General features: G+C 42.5%; 2 protein-coding genes across 5 annotated transcripts in view; one reads left to right on the plus strand and one right to left on the minus strand.

The window, feature by feature from the left end:
* The window catches only part of Srgap2 (SLIT-ROBO Rho GTPase activating protein 2), a 221,872-nt gene extending 220,451 nt beyond the window's left edge, over positions 1-1,421 (minus strand). For 2 of the 3 annotated variants that reach the window (XM_055602569.1, XM_055602563.1), the window contains exon 1: positions 1,085-1,421. The gene's annotated coding sequence lies outside the window, so the exon portion shown is untranslated. The remainder of the gene's footprint in view (positions 1-1,084) is intronic. The other variant, XM_055602574.1, reaches the window with a different exon arrangement.
* Positions 1,422-1,661: 240 nt separating this feature from the next.
* On the plus strand, positions 1,662-10,357 carry Fam72a (family with sequence similarity 72 member A). Of its 2 annotated transcripts, XM_055602588.1 has the most exons (4): positions 1,662-2,665; positions 4,176-4,253; positions 5,169-5,293; positions 10,263-10,357. In XM_055602588.1, the coding sequence occupies exons 1-4, from the start codon at positions 2,514-2,516 to the stop codon at positions 10,355-10,357; spliced, it is 450 nt and encodes a 149-aa protein (XP_055458563.1). In that variant the 5' UTR covers positions 1,662-2,513. The 2 variants fall into 2 exon arrangements, with proteins under 2 accessions (XP_055458563.1, XP_055458571.1); XM_055602596.1 differs by lacking the exon at positions 5,169-5,293 and having other exon boundaries at positions 10,263-10,317.
* Positions 10,358-11,222: the final 865 nt, after the last annotated feature.

Below are 11,222 nucleotides of genomic sequence, written 5' to 3' on the forward strand. Positions count from 1 at the left end.
GGGAGGGAGACGTTGCAGGAAGGGCCCTCTCCGCACGGGACATCCAGAAAAACAATGTGGGCGACAGAAGCAGGAAGCGGGCTAGAAGCGAGGGTCTAAACCGGGAAAACCCGGATTGGGAGGCGGAAAGCGGCGGTCGCCTCCCCCAAGCCAGGTACGAGGGTGCCTCAAATGGCACCCCCCAGTATTTTTTGCTCCCCAAGCTCAGGGATCACAGATACCGCACCCAATCCCAGTCGGGTGAGAGGCATTAGTGAGAGTCGCTCCAAGAGGCGAGGGAGGCGGCGGCAGGGAGGCTGAGGGAAGGGCTCCAGTGCTGCGGCGGGCTCCTGCCTCCTAGGCAGTCATGTCTCCGCCGGCGCACAGGCGGCTCCAGGCAGTGTCGCCTACTCCCGGCGACCGGAGGAAGGGCCGCGCGCAGGAAGAGGGAGCCGAGGCCGCGCAGTGCGGCAGGGCAGGAAGCGGGAGGCGGGCGTGAGGTGGGGTCCTGAGGCTGGAGAAAGACCGAGCCGCCCGAGCTTGGACGACCAGAGAGGGCGCCGAGAGGACGGGTTTTGGGGGCGAGGCAGTGGGAGAAACCGCGGTGGGCTGCAACATGAAGTACAGGATGTTGGCAACTTTGGGGACTAGCATGAGGTTCGGATATCAGAGTGGGAGGAGAGCCCTGGGAAACAGACTGGAGGGCTGAACGGAGAAAGAGCCCCGCAAGCCGTGAGGAACACCCATCTTTCTGGATCCTGGGCTGCCAGCCAAGGCCGGGAGACCAGGGACGAGGCCAGCGGACCGTTACGGCGAGGCCCCGAGGTGGACCCAGCCAGCCGTGTGCAAAGGGGCTGCGGAAGGACGGTGTCGCCGCGTGAGGACAGTCCTCGGCAGTGCGGGGATGGCGAAGAGAGGAGCAGTCCCTGAGAAGTATTATGGGCTGTACTGGGGGATTTGGAGGGTCGCGGGCCGCGGTTTGGGGACTACGGGTGGCGGCACCAAGAGCAGCAGCATCCGCGTCGCGTCCACCCGCCCAGTCCGGGTTTGTTCAGTCAGGGCAGCAGCCAGGCGTACGAGAATGGAAGGGGAAAGGAGCCTTTACCTGGCTCTGCCGCGACGGGTCTCAGGCCCCAGGATCCGCTTCCCACTTAGCGATCTCCTCCCCGCCACCCTCTTCTACGCAGTTCGGCCCCCCAGTTCCCTAAGGAGACTCCGCCAACTCCGCAAGACCCCGCCGGGAAGCAGAGCCCGCCCCTTGGCCAATCACCGCACGCTTCCTATCGACCGATGGGGCGTCTAGCCAGTAGAAATAACTGATCCCTGGAAGCCAGGAGTAGGGGCGGAGCTGACTAAACTTAGAGGTGTGGCAAATACTAGCTGCCCAGGCGCAGCCCCAAAGTGATCTCTTCCCGGGCCTGTGGAACCTGAAGCAGAACTGATGGGCGGGATAAAATGAAAGCGACAACCAAACACATCCCTCAAGAGAAGACGGGACCAATCCGCCCGGGAAAGGGAGGAGGGAAGTTTAGCCAATAAGCAGTAGAGACTGGCCTGGACATAACATACCTACCAATAAGAAACTGAGGTCTGTCTTCCAAGTTCGAGGGGGGGGGTCACTCAAGCAGATGCTGACCAATGATCTTAGAGGCCGAGCCAAGCTAAACCAATCAGAGGGCCGATCTGACCTCGGCACCGTTACTGGGGAGCGGCCTCTGAGCTCACGTCAGGAGAAGGCCCCTGGCCTTCCAATGTGGTACTGGGGCAAATTTTAGTCCTCCCAATCCGTGCTCGGCGCAGGCAATTCAAACTGACAGCGGGTTAGAGAAAGCGGAAGAAAGAGTGAAGCCCGGCGTGTTCGGTGACTGACTCCAGGTGCGGACTGAACCTCAGCCGCGGCCTCTCATCCAATACCACTGCCCACTCCGGAGCGACCGCTGCAGGAAAAACCTTAAGGGTCACGGGCGGCGATTGCTGAGTGAGCGAGGACGCCGAGGGCCGTGGTGCAAGGGAGGGGACGCGCGGCCTAGCTCGGAGAAGGGGGCGCGGGACAGGGCCGAAGCCGGCGTGCCCTGAGTGGCGTTGAATCCTGCGAAGAGGCCGCGTGGAGCAGAGCAGGGATCGGAGCGCTCTGCAGGCAGGGCTCGCACTGGGAGTTGTCCGAGAAGCGAAGCTTTTAAAGGGTAGAGCCCCCTGGGAACAGGTGGGAATCGTTGAATTCCGGGGCGGGAGCTAAAGATTCTTGGAGTCCAGAGAAAGTGAACGGCGTTGTTCCCTTCAGCTCCACTCGTCTCTCCCCACCTCAAACTCCATTCCCTTTCCCACCCCAAGTCAAAAGCAAGAAAAATTTGCTGTTCCCATTTAATAAATACTAATTTTACCTTTCCACCAAGAAAACAACTCTCTTCCCAGTTTTAGAGCTTAAAGAACTCAAAGCCTTACGACTTGGCTTGTTAACCTGGGGGAATCAAAGTACAAAGGGTATTGCTTGTTCCCTCTTTCAAAATTCTGCACCTCGTTCTACGTGGGACGCTATGTCTACCAACAACTGTAATTTCAAGGACCGATGCGTGTCCATCCTGTGTTGCAAATTCTGTAAACAAGTTCTCAGCTCTAGGGGAATGAAGGCTGTTTTGCTGGCTGATACCGACATAGATCTTTACTCTACAGACATCCCTCCTACCAAGTAAGTCATACGGGCAGCCCTATAACTAAGTGGGCAGTGGATGACTTGGATCCCTGGGTGTCAAGGTTATCATTTAGTGTTCCAGCCACTCCCATCAGCCTAATGATTCCCTTGGAGTTTATCTAAGTGGGCAGACCGTCTGGACAAAGTCTGTGGTTTACCCAAAGTGGTCAGTACTGAGGTCATGCTTCTAGGCACTTAGAGTCATGTGACCGTGCATCTCTTAAATTGGCTCTAAGGCACAATGCCTTTTCCAAACACCCTTTCACACTGAAGCAAATCTTTAGCAGTCACTTGGAAGGAAGCGGGTAATAATTCCTTTAAAGTGAATTAATAACGATAGTAAAACTGAACACTTTCATATATAGGAAAGTAAAGCTAATATAGTCTCTTCACCCCTTGAAATCTCTCATGAATTTCCTTAAGTATAGTCATTATTCATACAGAAATAAATGGGGTTCTATTTTGTTTGTGTATCTGCACTTTTGTGGTGGGGAAAAAAAAGCACCAGATGATAAAATTGTAGACCCAAATGTCCAGAGAGTTCGATGATACGATGTGTTGTTTTAGTTAGATATGCTCACACACAAACTTGAAATATTCTATTTTTACAATAGCAATGGTCATAAGGAAGTCTCAGGTGAGTTGTTACTTGCTGGGAGTCTAGCATAGAATCTGTATTGTTTGTTGGAGTTATAATCACAATAGAGCCATGTGCTAAGATGGGTATTTATCTTATTTTGTCACTGTGTGTGTGTGTGTTTGAGGAGGGGTGGATATGTCCATAGGTGCTCTTAAGGCTAGAAGTGTAAGATCCTCTGGAGAGGGCAGTTGTGGCTTGCATGATGTGGGTGCTAGGAACTGAACTGCAGTCCTCTGCAAAAGCAATACATGCTCTTAAACACTGACCCATCACTCCAGTTCTCACTTTAGATTGTTTTATAGTAGAAAATCTGCCACATGTTTATAGTGAGCACAAATATTACCCACCCCGTACAAAGATTAACTATTTTTATATTTTAGAGTCTAGTTCAGCTCTGAACTTATGAAATTTGTGCCAAGTTACAAAAGTGCTATTGGTTGTGAGACTGGAAAAATCAGGGCACTTGCATGCTGCAGGAATGTGAAATGGTAAAGCTGCTATAGGAAAACAAATTGGTGGTTCTTTACCAATTAAACACAGAATTGCCACATGACACATATAATTCCACTTGTAGGTATAAATCCAAAGAACTCAGATCAGCATCTTGTAGCAGCATGATTCACAATCTAAGAGATAAGAACAATCCAAATGCCCATTGACTAATCTAGTAAGTGAATAAAGACCGTTGCCTTAAAGAAAAGAAGTCCTATCATGTGCTGCAATGGGATGAACCTGGAGTACATTATGCTAAACGAAACCTGTAACCAAACAATAAATGCTGTACGAGTCCGCTTATGTGAAGTATCTGAAGGAGAATAGGGATAAAAATTTTGGTATGTTTGACTGTAATTTTTTTCAATCCTCCAGCACAGTGGATTTCATTGGAAGATGCTATTTCACAGGAATCTGCAAATGTAAACTGAAGGACATCGCATGTTTAAAATGGTAATTTGTGGCACTGTTGCAGATAGAGTTTGGAAGGTGATATTGACATCAAAACCTGTAGAAAGGCTGTATGAATCATTGAGCCATTAAAAAAAAAAAAACATTTGTTTCTTAGAGCTATTCTTTAAAATTATATTTATCTGTTTATGTACATGTATATGTGTGTGTGGCATGGCACGTGTGGAGGTTAGAGGACAACTATAGCACAAAGGTACAGTAAGCATTTTCATCATCAAGGTAAAAACCACTCATGGTGTCATTTTAAAAAATGAAACAAGACATTCCCTGTATGTTTGCCACAGTTAGCATGAGATTTGTGAAAAGAAAATTTGAGAATGAGAAACTTGGTGATCTGCTGAAGACAACCAACCTATTTTCAATTTTCCCTAGGGGCTGGAGATTTGTTTTGATTCTCCCTCTGAAATTACTGCAACTAAATGAGAGTTGCCATCTTATGTTTAGTTTACAAGGCCCATGCCCTCACCTACTTCTCTGCTTTGTTGAAACAATTTTTAAATGCTTCAACATAAAAAAAAATTCACCTTGTAGTAGTCCTGAGACTAGCAAAATCCTTTACTTATAAACCTGAGTTTATTTAATATGTTTTCTCAGTATAGCACACGTAGAGTTTTGAGTACTTTCTAGAACAAATCACATCCTGAAACTAGCCTTCAAAAAAAGTATGAATAACTGGAGCAAAGAAATACACAAAGATGTTTGCACTGTTTCACTTGCAGACTCCATAGGCTGTGAGTACTGTGGGGTAAGGTCCCTTCTCATAGCCAGAAACAGGCCATTTAGAGGAAAGGGGTGAAGCTTACAGGGTTTGTTTACATTAGCAGACAAATGTTTCTGTGGTCCAGGTGTTACCCCCTATAGGTGCTAACTACTAACAATTACTTTTTTTTTTTAAAGTGGGAACATTGTAGGCTATCATGTGATTGTTCCATGTAGTTCCTGCCTTCTTTCCTGCAACAATGGACACTTCTGGATGTTTCACAGCCAGTCCGTTTATGGTATTAACAGACTAGACTCCACTGGTAAGAAACAACTGTTTTACACATTTCCTTGTCACATTCCTCAGTCTGTCTCTGAGGAGAATCCCCTGAAACCTTCACAGGTAGATTGGGTCAACAAGTGTGAAATATTCCCCTTTCCCCCACACATTCAGTTATGAAAACTACTAGCCAAAAATGTTACCACTTATCATTGAATTGAGGGAAGGGTTCAAAAATTCTTAGGCTTTATGGTTATCCTCTGGTTTTGGTTTTATTGAGATAGTCACCCTAAGTAGCCCAGGCTATCTTCTAACTCTCAGTCCTCCTATCTCAGCCTCTAAAGTGACTATAGGTATGTGCCACCACATACTGTCTTTTTAAACATTGTATTTCTGTGAACTAGTACCTTAACACATATTATGTTACAGATACCTTTTGAAGTCAGTATATGGATAGTCAAGGATGTGTATGCATGCACACATGTGTAAAGAAAAGAGGAAAAGGGCCAAGGCAGTAAGGAATAGGAAGAAAACTGAGTAGCCTCTATTTAGCAAGTCTTTGAGATAAACATATTTCAAGGGCTGAAGGAACGGCTCAGTACTTATGAGCCTTATTCTTGCAGAGGACCAGGGTTTGGTTCTCAGCATCCACATTAGGCAGCTCATAACTATCTATAATTCCAGTTCCCAAGGATCCTATAATCTCTTCTTACTTCCACAGGTGCCTGCATGCTTGTGGTGTACATTTAGACAAGTAGGCAAGCACATATATACATAAAACAAAAATTAATAAATCTTAAGCTATATATGCACATATGTATTAACATGTATATTAATAATTTACAATAGAATTCTAGTCAAGGGAAATATTCAAGGCCAGTGTGTTATACAAATTATTTCAATAAGAAAATAGGCTAGGGCCTAGAGAGATGGTTCAGTGGGTAAGAGAGCTTGAAACCCCAGCATCATATAAAAGCCAGGCATGACTGAGTGTACCTATATCCCCCTTCACTTAGAAGACAGGAACAGAATCTCCTTGACAACAATCTAGCCAAAAAAGCAAACTTCAAGGTCAGTGAGAGGTACTGTCTCAAAGGCATAAGTAAGAGTAATACAGGAGAACACCCGATATCCTCCTGTGACCTCTGCACACATATGTGTGTGCACACACATATAGAAAAGAGAAGGAAAAAGAAAGTATATTATAGATTATTTTTTAACATCTTTACTACATTTTATTTAGAGTTAGGGTATGTGTGTATGTGTGGTGTGTTTATTCATGTGCATACACAATGTCATGCATTGGAGATCAGAGGATAACCTGTGAGAGTCAGATCTCTCCTTGTTCTGTGTAGGTTGCATTCATCAAACGTAGGTTATCAGGCTTAGCAATGGGTGCCTTTATCCACTGAGCCATCTTGCTCACCCTATTATCACTTCTTCTTTTTAGGCAGGGTTTTATGTATTGCAGGCTGGCCTCAAACTCACTATGCAGTGAAGGATGGCTTGACCCAAACTTGGTTTTATGAGGTCCTGGCATTTAAACCCAGGGCTTTGTATATGCCAGACAAGTAGCATCTTACTAACTTAACTACATCTCTATCCTGGCATGCTCCTTTAAAAGTGTGTATGTGGTTCTGTGGCCCTGTGTGTGTGTCTGTGTCTGTCAGTGCGTGTGTGTGTGTCTGTGTAATTTGCTTTGATAGACTAAGAAATCATGAATTGCAGGCCAGGTTGTCAAGGATTTTAGACCCTCCAATTATGCTTGTGTTTTTAAGACTGATTTTTTTTTTTTTTTAAATTACCTGGGATTCAACAGTGGCTTTTCAATGCATCACTGCAGCCTTTTAATTTAAAATTATACATATATGTTAAGGTGGCTATTTTCAAGCAAGGACTCCTCTAACTCCTACAAGTAAAAGATAGGCTCCTAATTTAGTTTTTTCCACTTTATATTTGGTTTGCCCATGGGACACATTCAAGAAAGTTTCTGCTTTGATACAGTTTTTCCTGCTTCACAGGATTCAAAATAGGGTGGAGATTTTTCAGATTTGATTTACTTTAGAATATTGGTCAATTTTTCAAACATAAAAGACCAGCATTCTTTCACTTGTACTGACTCTAATCCATGAGAAACAGATGTATCACAGGATTTCCTTCCTTCTTAAAAAAGAGGAAGGTGGTTCTTCTGTCAGATCCAATCTCCACATTTATTTATTCTCCTTTGAACCAATTGTGCTAAGTTGCTTCGTGGTTCCTGAATACAAGCTCCAAGAATATCAAACTTCTCCTTTGTAACTCTAATATTGTGATTTAAAGTAAGATTTCCTGGATGCTTATCAGAAGGAGATTTTTAATGGCTTTGGAACTGTCCTTGAATCACCTGAATAAGTAGCACTAAAGGAATGTATATACAAGTTATATAAAATTCTAGAATGTTCAACATGAAAGTTCTCTAAAAAGTATGTATCTTAGGTTAGCCTACACATATAAATCTAATTTCCCAGAGCTTTCCCAAATATGATTGGGAAATCATCTCAGATTCCCTAGGCTATCTCCAAAGGTATTAGGCTCTCCATTTACCTTTATGGATTCTAATTTTTACTTAATATTTTGGCCTAACAATTCTTTACAATCTGGTCAGCCCCTCAGAACATATTACCAGAAGCCGATCACCATTTATTCTGGGGATGGGTGTTAGGAAATGTTTTTTATACTAAGCAGTTCAGACACAAAACCATTAAGGAAAAGAACATGGTAGATATCTATATATTCTGTCACTTCAAATAAGGGCAAACTTCTTGCCTCATTAGATTGCAGTATCTCTGTTAAACAAAATATACCTGTATATTCCCACTGCTTCAACCATGTACACATCTCTTTTGATGCTGAAGCAAATTGGACCCAGCAATGACAGGCTAAATCTTCAACATATTTTAAAAGATTTAAGCAGACAAGATGGCTCAGCAGGTAAAAGCACTTTGCTGCACATTTTGCTTAATAAACTGAGTTCAGTCCCAATGAGAGCTAGAGACAGGAGAATTGCCTGGAAGTTCAGATACTAGCATGGCTGGGATATACAGCACAGTGTAGTAGAAACAAAAAAAACCCCACCTCAACAAGGTGGAAAGAGAGACACCCAAAGCTGTCCTCCAGTGCTCCACATGGCACCATTGCATGTACACATATGCCCTACCACACCAGCTAAATTAAATTAAAAATAAAGGATTTCCAGTGCAGTACTATACAGAATAAAAAAAGTAAATGCGCTAAATCTACACCACATGTCAAACAGATAAAATTCAGAAATAAGATGAATGAGATAAATTAGAAAAATATGTACAATACAATAGCATTCTATAAAAATTTTAGGCACGTATGGTGGCATATGCTTGTAATCTCAACTTTTGTAAGGTAGAGGTAAGAAATCAAGAGTCCAAGGTCATCCTCAGCTACGGAATGAATTAGAGCCTAGCCTAGGCTATATGATGCTATCTTTAAAAAAAAAATTTAGATAACACAAAGCAGTAATATTTATTGTCCACAGTTATGTACACTTGTAGTAAAAATGCCAATAGTATGCAGATAAAATATTGCATCAGTCCAGTGAGATACTATGATTTTAACTTACCCTTTGCAAATGATCAGTGGTCATGTGTGTCCAATATGGTACATGTGGAGAATAAAGAAATCTGTATCTGGGTGGGAGAACAAAAATATCAATAGGGCAGAAGCCCGGGCTCATTCCATGCCACCGTATGGCCTCTATTTCAGTGTAGCGCAGATACCCAGAACTGGTGGGTCTTCCTTTTGCTCACTTCACCAGCTAGACAGTTTGAAATTGTCTCGTGATAGTTTTTATTCTCTCCTAATTTGGTACTTTTAGTCATCTCACTATCCTCAGTATGTTTGGCCCAGTACTATACATCTGTGCTAGACTCTGATATGAAATCTGATTATTCTCTGTCAGTGCTGCTTAGATTATTGTTTGTTATAGTGACTCTTGTAACCTAGTCCAAAAGTTTACAGCTCTACCTTGAAGCCTGTAGTCTGAAGCCTGCCTGCTTTAGGAAACCACCACTTTATAAGCAACTGTTTTAACACCAATGTACTGGGGATTGAACTTTGGGCTTCATACTTCTAGGCAAAGGCTCAACCAATCAGCTCTTCCTAAAGCCTCTTACTTTTTAGGACAGTATCTCAGGAAGTTGTTCAAAGCTGACCTAGAACTTGCAATTACCCCTTTAGCTGGGATTATAGCCTAAGCCAGAAGGCCCATCTTGTCTTTATCAGAAAATTATATTAGCTACTGCTCCATATATTGAAGAAATGACTTATTTAGGTACAAAAATGTACTCAACCTAAAAGAATCTTATGCAATCTCTATTCTAAAATCATTGAAATATATTTTAAAATTATCACTGTAGAGTATGAATGGCATTGTGTAGGCAGGGTTGGGGCAGATAGGGACTCCAGAGTTCCTTTTGAGTTCAAATTGCCTAACATTCCAACTCTTGCTTAAAAGGTTTTTTGTTTGTTTGTTTGTTTGTTTGTTTGTTTTCTTAATGTTCACTTTGGGGGCTGGAGAAATGGCTCAGCAGTTAAGAGCACTAGACTGCTCTTCCAGAGGTCTCAAGTTCAGTTCCCAGCAACCACATGGTGACTCATAACCAATCATTTTGGGATCTGATTCCTTCTTCTGGTGTGCATGAAGGCAGAGCATTTATATACATAAAATACATGAATAAAGAAAGAAAGAAAGAAAGAAAGAAAGAAAGAAAGAAAGAAAGAAAGAAAGAAAGAAAGAAAGAAAGAGAAAGAAAAGGTAAAAAGTGTTATGTTGTAGATGGATAATATTTTAGATACTTTTATTTGTAAGACATCTTTCTCTGCTGCTGTCTCTAGTAGTGCTGCCATAGTTTATATGAGAAGCTTGGCATATAAAGTTTTATATGTCATGTTCTGAATTATAGTAGTAAGCACTAAAGAGTTTTATGGCCTTTTATTTTCAGGTGTAAACTTTCTACTTTGGGGCAACTTGCCAGAGACAGAAGAATGTACAGATGAAGAAATGCTAGAGATTTCAGCAGAAGAGTATATCCGATGAATGAATTAGAATGTATATGATGTATTTTATAATTTTTCTATTTAAAATATTTAATTGGTCAATTTTAACATTGCTAGTAAAGATTTACCAGTGTTTTAAAATGCCAGTGGAGCATTTACTATTTTATTTTCGATTTCAAATTAATTACTTCAGTTTAACTTAAGCCAGTTCTTTTCTTCTATTTCTACTGCTTCCTCTCCCCCAGCCCTCTGCTCAGGGTTGCTTGACTTCAAATTGAAAGTTTCACATGTTACTCAGCTACCTTCTAAATGGACAAAGATTTTCTACAACTTGATGCCCAATAGCATAATTCTTTATTCCTGAATAAGAACATTAATACTCCCTCATATCAGCCACACATAATATGAGGCTCAACTGAATATAATAAGAATTAAAAAAAAAAAAAAAAAAACAGGCTGGCAGGTTTCCATGCATACTGGTTATTATATGCTGTATTGGTAAGAACTGCTTTAGTATTGAAAATGGTGTTAGTCATGGGTTTGCAAGAAAAATATCAATGTATCGTGCTTAGCAATGTTAAGTATTTATGTTTAGGCAGACAAGACAGCTCAGCAGGTAAAAGCACTTTGCTGCACACTTTGCTTGATAAACTGAGTTCAGTCCCAGTGAGAGCTAGAGACAGGAGAATTGCCTGGAAGTTCAGATACTAGCATGGCTGGGATATACAGCACAGTGTAGTAGAAACAAGAAAGACCCCACCTCAACAAGGTGGAAAGAGAGACACCCAAAGCCATTAAAGCTATTGTACCATGAGAGCCAGATAAAGTAAAACTTCATCTTTAAGTCCACTTCCTAGGGAATTGTTCTGTGAATACCAAATTTTAGATAAGTAGTCTAGGTCCAA

Source organism: Psammomys obesus, unplaced genomic scaffold (assembly GCF_907164565.1).
Source record: "Psammomys obesus unplaced genomic scaffold, mPsaObe1.curated_primary_1811, whole genome shotgun sequence".
Classification (NCBI taxonomy): domain Eukaryota; kingdom Metazoa; phylum Chordata; class Mammalia; order Rodentia; family Muridae; genus Psammomys; species Psammomys obesus.